The sequence below is a fragment of the Hyperolius riggenbachi genome, chromosome 7 (genome assembly GCF_040937935.1).
Source record: "Hyperolius riggenbachi isolate aHypRig1 chromosome 7, aHypRig1.pri, whole genome shotgun sequence".
NCBI classification, from domain to species: Eukaryota; Metazoa; Chordata; class Amphibia; order Anura; family Hyperoliidae; genus Hyperolius; species Hyperolius riggenbachi.
This window is the reverse complement of record NC_090652.1, coordinates 269,238,968-269,257,695: the sequence shown is the minus strand read 5'-3', so window position 1 is coordinate 269,257,695 and position 18,728 is coordinate 269,238,968. Positions and strand designations below refer to the sequence as shown.

General features: G+C 43.1%; 2 protein-coding genes across 22 annotated transcripts in view; one reads left to right on the top strand and one right to left on the bottom strand.

Moving 5' to 3' along the window:
• The window catches only part of BAZ2B (bromodomain adjacent to zinc finger domain 2B), a 240,185-nt gene that overhangs the window by 201,132 nt on the left and 20,325 nt on the right, over nucleotides 1-18,728 (bottom strand). The gene's annotated exons all lie outside the window — the stretch shown is intronic.
• On the top strand, nucleotides 3,884-11,465 carry LOC137526168 (variant surface antigen F-like). The gene is made up of 2 exons (XM_068247387.1): nucleotides 3,884-3,924; nucleotides 10,973-11,465. Exons 1-2 carry the CDS (start codon nucleotides 3,884-3,886, stop codon nucleotides 11,463-11,465), a joined length of 534 nt encoding a protein of 177 aa, XP_068103488.1.

Sequence of the window (18,728 nt, the reverse complement as noted above, 5' to 3'; positions counted from 1 at the left end):
AACCAACACACACACACTTCACTAATAAAAAGTAATAATAATATTGTACTTTAGCAATACTATGCATAAGATTCTGCATTGTAGCCATGCTGCGTTTTATAAAAAGCTAAGCTCTATTAACTGGTAGATGAAAAAAAAAACACAAATATTTTCTTTAAAACAGCATTAATACTAAACAGATAAAAAATATCAACAGTAAAAAAAAACCCTTAAAGCAACAAAATGTAAAAGATGTACTCTTGTTTTTGTTTTCTCTGGTAAGCAAGCATCCCATTATTACAATCAATTCCACCAATGGATATAATAAGGAGAGAGACATGATTTGCATTTGCAGGATTAAATCCTCTTTATCCCCGTCATGGCCAGAGGGCACAGAAATCGTGTATACTCCTTCCACTGCTTACAGCAATGTTATAATTAAGACTAATTAAAAAGATGGCTGTATTGTCCCACTTTTTGACCATAAGGCTCCTCACCCGGGTGCCACGGCTCAGGAACTGGCTACGCGGAAGGAGTTAAACTCGCTAAAGCCCACTGTTATGCTTCCCAGTGATAAAGCCTCTTACTGACCACCAGTAGCTGCAGCCTGGTAAGAGTTCAATAATCCACTCCACTTAATGTGCGCTTTCCCAAAAGCATGTTATCCAAATCTTCTGCTCTTATCAGTGTAATTGTACAAGATGCCTTGCAGTGTACTGTATCAATGTGATACGCCTGCTAAAGCAAAACTAGCCATCCACAAGGAGCGGGGACCTATTCTGTGCTTTGGGAGGGGACGCTGATCATGAGTAATTGTTAGAAAGTTTAGCTGAAAGTTATATTTGTGTTTGTTTTGTGGATATTTAAAATTATGTCCATCTGTTTCCAAACAAGAACAAAGAATAAAAAGTAAAAACATAACCACGTAATCAAAGGTTATGAACAATAAGGTTGTGGCATTTAGGGCTGGTTCTCATGGGCAGTAAAAGCGATTTTTTCGCCAACCAACAAAAATGTAGTTTAAAAGGGATCTGAAGAAAAAAGATTTTATATATATATATATATATATATATATATATATATATATATATATATATATATATATATATATATATATATATATATACAGTGGTGTGAAAAACTATTTGCCCCCTTCCTGTTTTTTTATTCTTTTGCATGTTTGTCACACTTAAATGTTTCTGCTCATCAAAAACCGTTAACTATTAGTCAAAGATAACATAATTGAACACAAAATGCAGTTTTAAATGATGGTTTTTATTATTTAGTGAGGAAAAAAAACTCAAAGCCTACATGGCCCTGTGTGAAAAAGTGATTGCCCCCCTTGTTAAAAAATAATTTAACTGTGGTTTATCACACCTGAGTTCAATTTCTGTAGTCACCCCCAGGCCTGATTACTGTCACACCTGTTTCAATCAAGAAATCACTTAAATAGGAGCTATCTGACACGGAGAAGTAGACCAAAAGCACCTCAAAAGCTAGACATGCCAAGATCCAAAGAAATTCAGGAACAAATGAGAACAAAAGTAATTGAGATCTATCAGTCTGGTAAAGGTTATAAAGCCATTTCTAAAGCTTTGGGACTCCAGCGAACCACAGTGAGAGCCATTATCCACAAATGTCAAAAACATGGAACAGTGATGAACCTTCCCAGGAGTGGCTGGCCGACCAAAATTACCCCAAGAGCGCAGAGAAAACTCATCCGAGAGGCCAGAAAAGACCCCAGGACAACATCTAAAGAACTGCAGGCCTCACTTGCCTCAATTAAGGTCAGTGTTCACAACTCCACCATAAGAAAGAGACTGGGCAAAAACGGACTGCATGGCAGATATCCAAGGCGCAAACCACTTTTAAGCAAAAAGAACATTAAGGCTCGTCTCAATTTTGCTAAAAAAACATCTCAATGATTGCTAAGACTTGTGGGAAAATACCTTGTGGACCGCCGAGACAAAAGTTTAATTTTTTGGAAGGTGCGTGTCCTGTTAAATCTGTCGTAGAAGTAACACAGCATTTCAGCAAAAGAACATCATACCAACAGTAAAATATGGTGGTGGTAGTGTGATGGTCTAGGGTTGTTTTGCTGCTTCAGGACCTGGAAGGCTTGCTGTGATAGGTGGAACCATGAATTCTACTGTCTACCAAAAAATCCTGAAGGAGAATGTCCGGCCATCTGTTTGTCAACTCAAGCTGAAGCGATCTTGGATGCTGCAGCAGGACAATGACCCAAAAGACACCAGCAAATCCACCTCTGAATGGCTGAAGAAAAACAAAATGAAGACTTTCGAGTGGCCTAGTCAAAGCCCTGACCTGAATCCTATTGAGATGTCGTGGCATGACCTTAAAAAGGCAGTTCATGCTAGAAAACCCTCAAATAAAGCTGAATTACAACAATTCTGCAAAGATGAGTGGGCCAAAATTCCTCCAGAGCGCTGTAAAAGACTTGTTGCAAGTTATCGCAAACGCTTGATTGCAGTTATTGCTGCTAAGGGTGGCCCAACCAGTTTTTAGGTTCAGGGGGCAATTTCTTTTTCACACAGGGCCATGTAGGTTTTGAGGTTTTTTTTCTCACTAAATAATAAAAACTATCATTTAAAACTGCATTTTGTGTTCAATTATGTTATCTTTAACTAATGGTTAACGGTTTTTGATGAGCAGAAACATTTAAGTGTGACAAACATGCAAAAGAATAAGAAATCAGGAAGGGGGAAAATAGTTTTTCACACCACTGTATATATAATTTAGGTGTGATAGGTAGTGATAATGCTGTTGCCACGTAATCAGTGCTGCGCTGAACTATGAAAACAACCTCAGTAGCGAAGTGTTTAAAAGGGCCCTACCGGGGCGCGTGTATGTGAAGCACTACAGAAACAGAGCGAGCGGCTTACATGACAGGTAAAGTGTTCATGCAAGGGCACCGGGGGTGGGGGGATAGTACACTAGGGGGAAACAGAGGTCATCGAGGCGATGTCACTGTGTCGATCCCCGCAATACTTTATGCTGATCAGGTTAGCTCAGGGAGATTTGTCTCTAGGTTAAATCAGCCCATCATCCCTAGTTGCATGGCCACCTTTAATCCTGGTCTATGTTTCATTTCCCCTTGGGACAACCAGCTTTCATAATAAAACTACAAAGCTTCATGGAGGTCCCAGGGAAAGGAAATAGGAGAAACAATCCAATGGGGACAATTAAAGCAATTGCAAGAAAACAAAAACCTTTAGAACCCCTTCTATTCAAACTGCAGCATGGCTGGAACTAAAGAAGTCAAGTGATGGATGGCTGTACAAGCACAAAAGGTTTTAAAGAGAAACTTTACTGAATGTATAAAATTGCTTATTTTTATTTATTTATTTTTCACAATATTCATTTATAAATGATTTATTCAGTGTTTGCCTATTGTAAAATGTTCCCTTAACTCGATTTACATTCTTACATTTATCACAGGTGGCTACATTTTTACTGCTGCCAAATGTTTGATGTGAGTTTCGAAGTGGGCAGAAACAACACCTGAGCCCATATGTACTTCACTTTGTCAGTTTTCTCCTAAGAGATCATTTTTCATCTTTGATTTAAAATAACTTTTTAGCAATTTGTAATGTAAAAAGTACCAAAAAGTGGGTGAAAATGTAGCGTCAAAATTATTTTCAGTGTTTGTTTTCCTGCTGGTAGTTAAAAAGGCATTTTATTTACAATTTTTGAAAATATCCTCTAGGAGAAAACTCAGGTGAAAAAGTGCAAACAATTGCATATGGCCCTTGGTTTCCTGGAGAGCTCGGGGCAGAAAGCTGCAAAACTAAACAGCCTAGGCTAAATATACCAATATACAGCAATACACACATATACAGTAGAAAGGTTTTCTGGCACCAAACCCAGGACAATTAGTGTTAAGATGGGCATCCTGTCTAGTGTTATATTCTACTATATGTTGTGGTAAGAGGGTGGAGTCACTTCCGGATCTTTGGGGCAGTCCTGTGTCCCCAATGTGAACATTTCTATCCCTCTGGGAAATCTTGACAAGAGTAAAGGTGGCCACACACCATACCATTTTTTTAAATCTCTGTTCAATTTAAGAATTGCAATCCACTTTTCTGACTGATTGTAACATTTCAAAAATATGACCGATGTACCACACACCTATGTTCAATTTTATCCCAATCATAATAAAAATGATTGGAAACTCTGGGAAAATTGCTAGGATGTGTATATTATTAAATTGACAATCCAACACACACCAAAAATTTCCAGCATTCCGGATCGATAAAAATCGAAAAAACAGGAATTCTGATCGTTTTTCTTTTCAGTCGAATGAAAAAAAAACTTGCAATTTTTTCGGGAGATCCAACCATATTTAGCGAATTTCCGTAAAATCGGTTAATTTTATTGTATCGTGTGTTCCACCTTGAGAGAGTTAGTAATAAACAAGTCAGATTCACGGACTAGTTTTAAGGCCCTGATCACAGTGCTCAGTTAATTTTGCATGTCAATAAACTAGCAGGTATGGTATGTTTAACTTTTGTTCTGCATGAACTTTATTGATGTGTACCACCTATTGAAGATTAAACACAACTGCCAGCAGTGCCGACTTTGTGTATCTCCTCACTTCCATGTCAATAAATTATTTTGTCAGCATTTTTACCAAAAAATGTTTCCTCACCCTGATTGAAATTCTGAAATGTATCACATGTGGTCACATCTTTACTGCTGATAGGTGCAGCTTTGTTTCTGAGAATTCCAAAGCCAATAAAAGTAATGCCTGGTCTCCCAGAATGCTCTAGGAGGAGAATTTTGCATAGCTAAACAGCCAAGGTTAAACATCACTGGGAGGGCGGGGCTACATACCAATATACAGAAATATAGAGATATAGAAGCGCTTCTGATGCTGAAACCAGGAAAACTACCGTAAAGGGGGTATCCTGTAATAAATACCATACTTGCATGCTACTCATTCATCTATGTTTTATTGTCCATGACAAAGATGACTGTGTGTGATCCCAAAATGATCCTGGGATGTATGCTGAACAAGCTGTAAGGATGATGGAAAGCGTGCAGACCCATCCTTGATTAGACATGGCTCTGGCTGACTATATATAAAGGCCTATAGTCAGCTTTGGGTGACGTGTCTGCTGGGGGAGCTTTTTAAAGGGTTGCGTTTTTAAGGGTGGAACCATTAAATTACCATCGAACCAGCAATTCAACACAATTCTGCAACACACCAAAGGTAACTTCATCTGTTTCATTGCTGAACACCATTCAAGCCTAGACAGACCATCATGGAATCTCGATGCAGTCCCCCTCCTATTGTGTCACCAACCCTTCCTTCAGATTGTAAGCCTTTGGCAGGGCCCTCCCTCCTTCTGTAGGCTACCTGATCATGCATCCTGCTCATAGATTAACATGAACTTGTATTACTCTGGCTACTACTCCAAGAATTGTGTGTCATATTGCTTATTACCTATATTGTATTGCCTGTCACCCCTATCATTGTCTGTAACCCAATTTATTGTACAGGGCTGCGTAATATGTTGGAGCTATATAAATCCAATTATTATTATTAATAATAATCCCTAGAGCCTGAGCCCAATAATGCAGTTGTATTGACTTTGGTGCATAAAGATGTTCTTCGGGTGCCGCATGACTGAATGGCTGCTGCTGGGAGTTCTCCACCAGGCATGATTGGGGGGAATCAATATCTAGATTCAATGTAATGTTTTCCAACATCATTTTATGGGCTTGATTCACAAAGCGGTGCTAACCTACTTAGCACGTCTAAAGTCTGTAGACGTGCTAACCAGGGTGCTAAGTAGGTTAGCACCGAATTATCTGATTCAGAAATTCGGTGCTAACCTACTTAGCACCCTGGTTAGCACGTCTAAAGACTTTAGACGTGCTAAGTAGTTTAGAACCGCTTTGTGAATCAAGCCCTATGTATGTTCCGGCCCCTCAGCAGTCTGAAGTATGTTGACCTGGCCCTTGATCGAAAAAGTTTGGGGACCCCTGCTCTCTCACACTTACAAAATGCAAAACGCCGGCGATTTTTGCCGGCGTTTTGCAGGAGTGATTCTTCCGCGATTTCACACAGAAAAATCACTGAACACTGCAGTGATTTTGGCGCGATTGCGTTTAGCACTTCTATAGCACTGAAACGCGACCGCCTGGAAACCGCCTGAAAATGGTGCAGGCAACGCGTTTTCAGGCGATTTGCGGAGATTAGCGCAAATCGCCCCAAGTAAGAACGGGCCCATAGGGTTTCATTACGCTAGCGCTTTTAAAAACCGCTACCGTTTGAGCGTTTTGCCAAAATCGCGGCAAAACGCTCTAGTGTGAATGGGGCCTAACTCACAATTCCTAGCTAGTTAGCTAACCAATCTCAAGAACATAGGTTTCAGCGAACCATATGCTCCAGTATGAACATTCTTGGTTGCCCTTTGGAGAATTCTTACAAATACTCTTCTCAACTTTAATTGTTGGTGTAATACTTACTACACACATGCTTTCACTGGGAAGCTTTCTTGATTTTTTAAGTTAATGTCAAAGTTAATTTCGTGGTAGAAATTTAAATAGCCTTTATTAAATAGATTTATAAAGCATCATAAGTGCAAAACAAAGCTCTATCTCAAGTAATAATTCTGCTACTGTGTGTGGAAATTTTCTATGTTGTTTCTATAACTTTTCATCAGTCTGTAATATTGCTATGATTCTTTTACTTAAATAAAGATTTTTTCTTGGAAAAAAAAAAGATAAAAATTAAAATAAAAACAAGTGGCCAATTGAAATTAAATCTATTAGGAGGAAACTTGCACTGTGGTGCATTGTGGGTAACCACAGATGTTCACTCAGGGCTTGTTCACACCCAGGGCGTTTTGCGTTTTTTTTTTTTTTTTTATGAGCACCGGCGATTTTTAAAAAAGCCCTGAAATTGCTAGTGCAATGATTCCTTATGGGATAGTTCATATCAGCACGTTTTGTCCGCTTTCCGCTCAGCAAAGTGCTGCCTGTACCATTTTCGGGGCGATTTTGCAACAACGGATGGTATAGGAAATGCGCTAAACGCTCACAAACTGCTTTATACGACGATTGCATTCGCTCTTTTATGAATAAATAAATTGTATTTATTCATTTCTGGGTGAAAGAGTTCACTTCCTGACTTGCGTCAGGTAGTGAAAAAATGGAATTGCTCTGCAAAAGCGCTTACAAAAGCACTTTGTACAAAATCGTTGCGTGCAGCGGATGGCCTGGGAGGGAAAAAAACTTGAAAAATTTGATTTTAGATGTGAACAAAGCCTTAAAGCTGAATTATTGCAAGTTTCCTTCTGTTTTAAGAAGGCAAATCACATTGCTTTTTAGTAGGAGGGCTTTTCGGTCTCTTTTAGCCCCCTATACTTTCCTAGTGGTTTGGGTCACCCCGAGCTGCTTGATTACTCTGTTAAATCTATTAGGAAGTTGATTTTGGCACAGCTATACCCAGAACAAAGTGTAAGAAAAATGAAGCATCTTCCCCGGTTACACAAGGACACAGTTGACGTTAGGACAGACAATCAAGATGGGAGAGAAGCATCATTTCAGGAAGTTGAGAGAACAGACTGATTTCATAAGACAATGACTTGTTTGCAAGCTCAGCCAGCGTGCCGCAGGAGATAACATACCACAGCAAATATCATAAATTCCCTCAAAGTGTAGAAACACCTTCTGACTACAAGGCACAAAATCCATTTGCTCAGCTAATATTTGGAAAATGCACCTCTATCAATTTATGAAGGTCTCACTGCTCTGCCATTACCGGGATCGGTTCGGGGCTTTCAGTCTCATTCTCTATAAATACTGATTACAGTTTAGGAGAAACGCCGGCTAAAATACAGTGTTTAGTTCTTTTTAGCTTTGGATGCTATTATAAACAGACACACAGGAATGTAAGAATGCCCACTGGAAAAACGTGCATTATAGATTCGCTTTCTGCCGCCAAACAGTCCAAATTTCAAAGCTGGATAATAGGGCGCCGAAGGTGACTTGGAAAGAAGGGAGACGGCGCAGACGCCCATTGTAAAAGCTGCAATTTGAGACAATGTGCGGCTCTCTGCGCTCGCTAAGCAAAGACACAATTTGAGGGTGAGGCTGGATTAAGAGTGGTCAGTTGCATAACGCTGGCATTATACCAAGTGTGAACTGCAATGGAGGCATAGACATTAATACAAAGCCTGCCTGCAGTGAGTTAGAATAATGTGATCAGTTACAATGCAGTATTGTGAACAGCCCCATAGCATTGTATGGGCAGTGAGTTGGCATGTAGAATTATTCTGCAAAACAACTAATGAACTGTGAACAGGGCCTTAAGAGTTAGGTATTGGTAGAGGGATGGCTAAGGGTTAGGCAATTAACCACCGATGGGCGTGAACGTGGTGGCTCCCCCAGGACTGCATAATGCCGATCGGCGTAAAGTCCTGCGTGAGTGTTTTGCAGGGGATCTCGCACACCGATGCGCGCGCATCCCCGCTTGGATGAAGGAGCTGAGCTCCGCCTTCAGTCTCCCATCGGAGATCGCCGCTCGGAGACTGTTAGACGGCGACACAGCCGTCTTTTTATGGCTGTACAGCGCTGCGATCTACAGCAGTGCTGTACTGGGGACAGCCGAGGCTCAGGGGTGATCGGCTGTCATAGGCTAAAGCCTTTGACAGCCAATCACAGTGATTGGCTGGCGGGGGGAGGAAGGGAGGGGGCTAGGGGGGGGGGGGACATACATTTATTACAAAAATAATAATAAAAATATTTACAATGAAATAAACAAAGATCCTGAGAGCGATCTTTGCCCACCAACAGAGAGCTCTGTTGGTGGGCAGAAAAGGGGGGGAATCACTTGTGTGCTGTGTTGTGTGGCCCTGCAGCGAGCCCTTAAAGCTGCAGTGGCCCGTTTACAGGAAAATGTCCTGGTCTTTAGGGGGGTTTAACACTGTGGTCCTCGAGTGGTTATGTAGATTGTTGCGGTGCCATAGATTCCAATGTAAAGGCTTGCCGCATGGTACCACTTGTAGGGTGCAGCAATGCACTGCAGAGTCTGCATTGCCTCTGCATCACTGTGACCACTTCCGCCGGATTGCTTTGTGCCACGGATAGTGTACCATGTCTCATTTACACTAATGGCCTCTGCGACGGGTGATGGGCAGGGGAGCGTACTGCGCCACTATACGGCACTGTATGTGTGAAAGTAGCCTAAAGTGTACCCGAAGCGAACCTCAAGGTCAAATGTCCAATATTTACCTAAGAAGAGGGAAACCTCTGGATCCTGTAGAGCAGGCTTTTTCAACCAGGGTTTCTTGAGTACTCTGCAGGGGTTCCTTGGTATTTTCCCCCATCGTGGGGGAAGTATGATAGAGCACACTAAAATAGAGGATACTGTGAAAAGAAGCACTCAATTGGGGGTCAGTATAATAATGAGCATATTAATAAAAAGCACTAGAATAAGGAGACTGTATAATAAGGGGCACTGCAACAGGGGGTAGTGGGAAAAAAAAAGAGCCACGCCTACTATTAAAGTCCACGCCTCCTACAAAATAAATGTAGGAGTTCCTTGAGATCCAAAAATGATTTGCAGGGTTCCTCCAGGGTAAAAAGGTTGAGAAAGACTGCTGTAGAGGCTTCCTACGCTATCCTCCGGTCCACAGGTGGACCCCCAGAGGAATCTGACAAGCTCTTGTCGGATTCCAAGCTTGCAACCAAGCTTTTCTTCAAGCACAAGAAATGTACCGTGCCTGCGCGAGCACAACTGCACCTGCACAGTAAGCCGGTTGCAGCAACGCCATGCTCATGCACGAATAGGAGCACAGTTTTGATGTGCAGGGGTTCCCTGGAAACGGGGAAGGATTGTAGGACAGCATGGGAAGGCTATGGGGAATCTAGAGGCTTTCCTCTCCTTGGGTAAGTATTTGATTTTTAGCGACATTCACCATGGGTTCTCTTGTTACAGATATAACCAGAGTAGGAGTTTGGAATATATGAATGGTGACACTTGAGGGAGATTTCTCTAACATAATAAATACCTGACACAAGTGCTATCCTCATCCGCACTTTATCCCAAACATTGCTTGAAGGTCTATTTTAGCAAGCCCTATTTATGAAGCTGTAGCCTTAATCAGAATACAGTTTCCTATTGCCTAAGCTTGGAAAAGATTCTTCAACTTCCTTAGCAGCTGAAGCTTAAAGTGAGTCAATCACTTCCGTACAGAAAATAAATTCATCCCAGCTTAGCAACACAAGCGTTCTGGTTTAGCACAGCTAAAGCATTTAGGGCCCGTTTACTCTACATGTGAAGTCATGTGCATTTCCTGCACACAAATTCGCATAGCAATGTATTTCAATGGGCCCGTTTCCATTGTACAGTATCCAGAATCTGCATGCATAAAGAACTCTGCACAGCGGTGTTGTCAGTTTCTGCATGCCACATGACGTTTTCGCATGTGCTTTCTCGGTTGCATTTTTTTTTTTGCTAATTTTCATATGTGTTTTCACGCATGTTTTCATCAAGGGCAATAGAAACAAAACTAAATAAAATTTGTGATTACACATGCGAATTCGCATGTTAAAAACAGATGTATACGTATGTAAATTCCCATCCGAAAAAAAGCATGCACATTTGCTTGCTTCCAATGGAAATGGACCCTTAGTCATTGCATACAAATGAGATCTTCACGATAACCCATCACTTTCAAAGTTGGAGCTGGAAAAACCTCTACAACTCCATATACAATTGTAATTGTACCGCACTTTCTCCCGTGTCTTCGCTGCACCGCCAGGCGCTACTCTCTGTCAATCCAGTGCCAGAGAGCCTGTGTCACATGACAAACACTAGAGGATAAAACACTAGAGGCCTCTAGTGGTCATGTTAGGTACGTGCCGTGGTGGCAGCAGTGAATGTTTCATTCATGTGTGCAGGACATACATACCAGCCTGGCAGCTGAAGCTCGATCACGCTTTTAAATAAGGCCTCTAGTGCCAACGTCTTGGCCAGTGATCAGCCTGGCAGCTCTAATGCAAACCTCTTGTCCAGTGATCAGCCTGGTGGCTCTAGCGCCAACCCCTTGTCCAGTGATCAGCCTGGTGGCTCTAGTGCCAACACCTTGGCTGGTGATCAGCCTGGTGGCTCTAGTGCCAACGCCTTGGCCAGTGATCAGCCTGGCGACTCTAGTGCTAATCCCTTGGCCAGTGATCAGCCTGGCGGCTCTAGTGCCAACCCCTTGGCTGGTGATCAGCCTGGCGGCTCTAGTGCCAATGCCTTGGCCAGTGATCAGCCTGGCGGCTCTATTGCCAATGCCTTAGCCAGTGATATGCCTGGTGGCTCTAGGGCCAGTGCCTTGGCCAGTGATCAGCTTGGCGGATGTAGTGCCAACCACTTGGCCAGTGATCAGCCTGGCAGCTCTAGTGCCAGCACAGGGACGGATCAAGACCAACTTGCGCCTGGGGCAAGGTTAGAGTTTGGCGCCTAAAGGTCAGGTTTTCGCGCCTAAAATGCCATTCATTTTGCTGCCTTTTTAAGAATTCAACAAACTGCGCCTGGGGCAAGATACCCGCCTGCCCCCCCCCCCCCCCCAGATCCGTCCCTGTGCCAGCGCCATGGCCAGAGATCAGCCTAGGTACTCTAGTGCCAGCGCCATGGCCAGTGATCAGCCTGGGGACTCTACTGCCAACGCCTTGGCCAGTGATCAGCCTGGGGACTCAAGTGCCAGCGCCATGGCCAGTGACCAGCCTGGTAGCTCTAGTGCCAACGCCTTGGCCAGTGATCAGCCTGGGGGATTGAATTGGTCAAGCACCAGTGAGAGCATTGTTCTCCCCACTTCACTCCATACGGCCAATGTCCCCCGAGAGATCAGGTCCTGATCCCCTCTGTGTACAAAGCTTTATACTGAAAGTGGTGACTTTATAATAGGCACTTCTGTATTACTGCACTGTAATCACTGCACAGACAGAGACCCTGCATATTGCACTGACAGCTTCTCATTTGTGTATAAGCTTATGCAGCACAAAACACAACTAATTTGAATGAAGCGGTGGCACTGAGTCAGCAGGCATGAGCAGTGCTTCAGTCCATGCACAGATTACAGTGCAATGAGTTACTATCGCACTCGTTGCTTTCACTGTATTCTTCCATTAGGTTAAAGTGGACCCGAACTCAGAACTTCCTCTCTGCTCTAAAGATAAGCAACAGCATAATAACCTTTAAAGTATAAAATTTCTTTGTTACAGCTTACAGAATTCCTGTAATAAATCTGCAGTGTGTCTACTTCCTGCTTTCATGAAAGCAGAGAAAGGGTTAACATCCGGGGCTTGATTCACAAAGCGGTGATAACCCAGTTATCACGCCTAAAAGACTTTAGGCGTGATGACCTTTTCACCACTGAGTTATCACTGCTTTTTCCTGCTCTTCGCGCGAAGTTACCGCGCGTACGCGCGTGAGCGCGCACGCAAAGTCCCATAGGGCTTAATGGGAGCTTCGCGCGAAGCGTCGGGTGCTGCGCGCGCACTTACGCGCGTACGACTTCTTCTTATCATGCCTAAAGTGAGTTTAGGCGTGATAAGGGCCTTTTCACCAGCGTGCAAACACTTTGCACCGCTTGGTGAATCGAGCCCCCTGTGTTTAGCATTAGCTGTGTCTGCTGAGGACTGCCAAATTTCTGAGCTGACATAGCTGAGAGATCAAATTACTCGTGTGATTACTTACAGATGAGGGGGAATTAGAGAGGCTCTTCTCTCTAAAAACACAAAGGGTGCATCTCTCTCTCTTTCCCTTGAGTCATGTGCAAGAGTTCAGGTCCACTTGAAGTAAATGGCACCTGAACTATCATTCATTCTTAGACGTCTAAGGCCTGCTTTAAGATTACAGTATTTTGGTTTTACAGCCCTGCTATAAAAAAGTAACAACAGGAGCCATCGTTACCTGATGCTGATTTTCCTACTCGAGCCCTTGTGGTGAGTCCCCAGGATCAGATCACACCACGCTCCTTAATGTGTGTGTATATACAGCAACTTCCTGATACACTGAAGACGATATTGTGTATTTATCAAGTATGAAATATTTCACAACCCTCCAGCCGTGCTGCACATATGTTGCACAATTAGCCGCAGCACACTTGTGAAGCTGCTTTTATTATCCTGGGTGAAACTTCCTAGAGTTTCTCACCATCAGTGGCGTAGCAATAAAGGATGCAGAGGTTGTGACCGCACCAGGGCCCATGGATGAGAAGGGCCCATAAGGGGCCTCCTTCACCCATCTTATTAGCTTTACATTGCTGCTAAGCTGGTAATGAACACATCTATATGTGCATTGCATGGTGGTAGCCCTAACAAACTGTTACTCTGATTACACTGCAGCTGTCCTTAGTAGGATTTTGGGCTCCATATCAATAGAGTGCTTGGGGTCACATGCAAAACTTGCACTGGGGCCCCAAGCTCCTTAGTTACATATTTGATTTGAGGAATAAATAGGTGAATTAAATCATTAGCCCAGGAGGCCAAACACTCAGGGCTCGTTTCCACTGTTGCGGTGCGGAATCGCCTGGATTCCACCGCAGAAGAAATCGCATGCGGCTGCATTTCCGCATGCGGATTTAGCCGCGATTTCGCATGGCAAGGAGCCAGGCGAATTTAACCATGTCACTGCCTGAGTAAAGCTCCATAGCAAACCATGCGAAATCGCACGCGAAATCGCGGGGAAATCCGCATGACAAAGCCGCATGCGATTTCCCTATTAAATGCATTAGCGGCGATTCGCCCGCATTCCTCCCGCACGCAAAATCTGACGCCTCTGCCGTGCAGATTTCTGCCGCACCGAAAAACGCTCCCGCCGCCGCACAAGTGGAAACAGCCCCATCCACTTACATTGACTATGCGAATCCGCATGCAGTGCCCGCATGCAAATTCGCTATAGTGGAAACGAGCCCTCAAGGTCTTTCCATAAACACTTTCTGCAAATGATTTTGTGCGACAAACATTTTTACGTGTATGTATTGATTAGCTTGATTTTTAGTGCTATTTTTTAAAAGGACACCTGAACTGAGAGGAATATGGAGGCTGCGGCCCTGTTCACAGTGATCAGCTGGGTTGCAGAATAATTCTGCATGTCGACTCACAGCCCATACAATTCTATGGGCCTGTTCACAGTACTGCATTGTAACTGATTGCGTTATTCGAACTTGCTGCATGCAAGCTTTGTATTAAAGTCTATGGCCAGTCTCCATGGCAGTTCACAGTCATAACGCTTTATAACGTGTGTGTAATGCAGCTGACCACTGAGAACCTAGCCTGCCATATTAATTTGCTTGTTAGCTATACCAGTTGCCTGGTATACTGGTGATCTATTTTGCTGCAATAGTGTCTGGCTCACACATCTGAAACAAGTATTCAACTAATCCAGTCAGACTTCAGTCAGAAATATCTGATCTGCATGCTTGTTCAAGGTATATGGCTAAAAGTATTAAAGATAGAGGATCAGACTGCCCGGACTGCCAGGCAACTGGTATTGTTTAAACAGGAACTGCAGTAAAAATAACGTAATGAAGAGAAATGTTTAATTTATACAATAATTATGTATAAATGATTTAGTCAGTGTTTGCCCATTGTAAAATCTTTCCTCTCCCTGATTTACATTCTGAATATTATCACAGGAGACATCTTTACTGCTGGAGGCTGGGTACACACTGCGTTTTCCCCATAGCATAGCACATAGTGGAAAACACGTCATTCTGCTAAGTGTGTTCCAGGCGGGAAGGTGATGTCTGTGGAAAGAGATGCTGCTTTTTTGCCAGTTGGAAACAGCTGTTATTTCTCACAATGCAACATGGCTCCCACAGTGTGATGTCAGTACATAGGTGCTGACATCACATTGTGGGAGGGGTTTCACCACAGTATCAGCCATACAGAGTCCCCTGATGATCGGTTTGAGAAAAGGTAAAGATTTGTTGTGGAGAAAGGGGGTATCAACAACTGATTGGGATAAAGTTCAATTCTTGGTTACCGTTCCTCTTTTAGAGCAAATAAATATGGCAGCCTCCATATCCCTCTCACCTCAGGTGTACTTTAAAGAGAACCCGAGGTGTGTTTAGAGAATGTTATCTGCATACAGAGGCTGGATCTGCCTATACAGCCCAGCCTCTGTTGCTATCCCAAACCCCACTAAGGTCCCCCTGCACTCTGCAATCCCCCATAAATCACAGCCGTGCTGTGAGGCTGTGTTTACATCTTTAGTGTCAGTCTCAGCTGCTCCCCCGCCTCCTGCATAGCTCCGGTTCCTGCCCCCGTCCCTTTCCTCCAATCAGCAGGGAGGGAAGGGATGTAGGCGGGGACTGGAGTTCTGCAGGAGGCGGGGAGAGCAGCAGACTGACACTATAGAGATAAACACAGCCAGCTCTGACAAGCTGTTTGTCAGCAGCGTGGCTGTGATTTATGAGGGATTGCAGAGTGCAGGGGGACCTTAGGGGGGTTTGGGATAGCAACAGATGCTGGGCTGTATAGGCAGATCCAGCCTCTGTATGCAGATAATATTCTTCAAACCCACCTCGGGTTCTCTTTAAAGAGAATACAATAAAAAGCATACCATTCTCTTCATTATGTTCTCCTGGGCCCCTCTGTGCTGTTTCTGCCTCTCTCTGCTGCAATCCTGGCTTGTAATTGACAGTTTTAGGCAGTGTTTACAAACAAAAGACATGGCTGCTAACCAGAGTGTGATAGGCTGAAAGGAGCTCAGTCTGTGACTCACACAGAGCCTGCAGTGGCGTGGAGAAGGTGTGTATAGCTTCTATCCTATCACAAGATGAGCTGCACAAAGCCGTCAGAGGTAAGAAGATTAGTAAATTAGAACAGGTATAGGAGCTTATAGGATAGAAGAAATAAGGCTGAAAATTTTGTTACAGAGTCTCTTTAAGTCTATAGGTAACTGATATGTAAATCCAGCTCCTCCCCCAACCTCCCCCAGTCTACCTAAGACACTTGTAAACGGCACAGAGCTTAGGTTACTTTGTTAATGCTTCACGCAAGCCGCAACTGTTCACCCACACCCTTTCCCAGCAATCGCTCCTTGTGTCTCTATGCCAAACCAATTGTAAAAAAAAAAAATAGAGAAACTGCATGCGAGCGTTACAGTTAAATTGTGAAATCTCTTTTCAGCTATTGTCCTAGTTAAGGAAAGCACAACAAAAGGACGTTTCCTGTTGCAAAGACCATATCTAAAGAAGGAGTAGCCTTTCTCTGCATTCGGTTGGCTTTGAGAATCCCTGATAGGAAAATAATTGGCTCAACAACCTTCAAAAATCCAAATTGCTATTAAAAAAAATAAAAAATTCCTTCCTTATATAGAAATGGAACAAAAGCTCCTGTCGCAGGCCCAGCTTGACAGCCAAAGCGTGTGCTGTGATTTAGCTTTGACTTAGCAGTTCTTGTGGTTATTAATAGTAATAATATTTAATATTTATATACCATCTCTCGTTTACAAAAGCACTTTGCAATTATGCTTCCCAGGCATTAATGGAACTCCCTGTAGAATTGATGTCAGCTTATGTCTATGGCTCTGGGATGAATGGCAGACTCTGTAGGGAAGTGTGTGAGGACAAACACTTGTATAATAGCCCAGGTAAGTGGCTTGACCAGAAATACCACGAGCTGTAGGTGTTCGTGGGAGGGAGTCATTTAACCAATTTGCGAGTGTCAGACGTGTGTGTATAAACAGGCGTAACGGTGAAGAGGGCAACTGCAGCCAATCAGCTAAGGAGACTGCTGGACCACAAAGACAGGAGCAACTGCCAAATGGTAAAAGAGGAACTCTAGTGATCTACAGGCCTCAATTCACTAAGCATTGCCACATTTGGTAATGCAGAAAACAGCTGATCTGATTTTTCCGTTCACATGCCAATTCACTAAAACTATTACCGCACACAAAAGTAAAATTACAGGCTTGTGCAGTGAATACCTCAAGAAATGTCAATTCACAAAGATTAAAGCATTTGGTAAATCAGTTAGTGTTCGGTATTTATCTCCAGCTCTGACCAGCTGATAACTCACAGTCTTCATGTGGTAAAAGTTGACAGATGAAGCAGACAGCCAATAGGGAGAGCCACACAGCCCTTCTTCTCACACCATTTGATCCGATACTCAAAAGGGCGGAATTTCAGTACGGCAGTGCACGAGAAGGAGACATTAAAGAAGGCTTTTCTGTATCCCTTTAGATGTCCATATATGTATACTGATACACAAAAAAAGCTTTCACTAGATGCCACAGATGCCTATCTAAAGGGATGCTGGGCATGCACTGAAAGAAAACAGAGCAACTCATGCACAGACTGATAGCTTGTTGCCTAACCTGCTCCACTGCTGGTGAAAATACCGAACAAGACTAAGTGAATTGAAGCATGGGGTTTTGTTTTTTTGGAATATTACTAAACTTTATAGCATGCAGGAAATGTTTAGGATTTTTTTAGGATCTTCAAAATCATAATTGATACAAACAGTACAACGTGCAGCCTAACGCACATTTCATAGCTAAACTGCTACTTCTTCAGAGGCATGAAAATTGTAGAGTAGAATGAGTAGTAATCGAAGATAAAAACATCTTATGGTACAATCATAGCACCATAGTATCCACCATAGTACCACCCATATATTCAGAGTATCCCCACAGGCTAGGGCAATCAAGTCCAAAAATAGAAGCGTGCAACAAATGTCACTTTTTACCAGGGCTGTGGAATCGGAGTCGAGGAGTCGGAGCAATTTTGGGTGCCTGGAGTCGGAGTCGTTGGTTTCATAAACTGAGGAATCGGGAGTCGGAGTCAGATGATTTTTGTACCAAATCCACAGCCCTGGTAAGTATTAGACTAAGGAGTCGGAGTCGAGGAGTCGGAGCAATTTTGGGTACCTGGAGTTGGAGTTGGAGTCAGAGGTTTCATAAACTGAGGAGTCTGAGTCTGAGTTGGAGTGGGGTTAGTTTTGTACCGACTCCACAGCCCTGCTTTTTACATTACTGATGTGTTGAGATCTATACTGGGCCAGTAAACCCTACCTATTTTTGTTTTTGTTCTACCTATATAGCTATGTGTGTAACCATTTGTGATATACCAGATTAATGACAACATCAAGCAGTTTAACCAGTTTCACTTTGTAGCAGTCGGTTTTCACAAGCCTATCTTCTTCTTTTTTCATAGCAAGCATCTAAAGGCGAGTTTGTTAATCCTCCACATTCCTGGCTCTTGAGTTTTGCTTTTGTTTAGCACAGGAATTTTGCGTTATGATACCAGTGAGCATGTGTTTTCCTTTTCTTAGCCAAATTCCTGACATTTCTACAAAAGATCAGTGTGCAGAGAGTGTAAGACTATACGGGGCAGCCCTCCCCTACCAACTTCTCATGTACTGTAACTCTTTACATATGTAGTAACCACAGGTCAGAGAGGAGTTACTACAAATCAGGGGGCCCCAAGGCAAAATGTTAATGGAGAGGGACACTGGGGCAATGATGTCCTCCCTCTACCCTCCGCAATACATAGGAGTTAACACAACAATGCATACAACACACACCACATACAGGTTATTAAAACAGATGTAAGGTAAGCCCCCCCCCCCCCCCCCAAAAAAAAAAAACGAATCTCTTCTCCTTAGTTTCTATACATACATCCTGCACTTTTTAAAGGAAACCTGAGATGTTTCAACCTCAAGGAATTAATACTTACCTGGGGCTTCCTCCAGGCCCCATACGGGGCTGGTTCTAGACT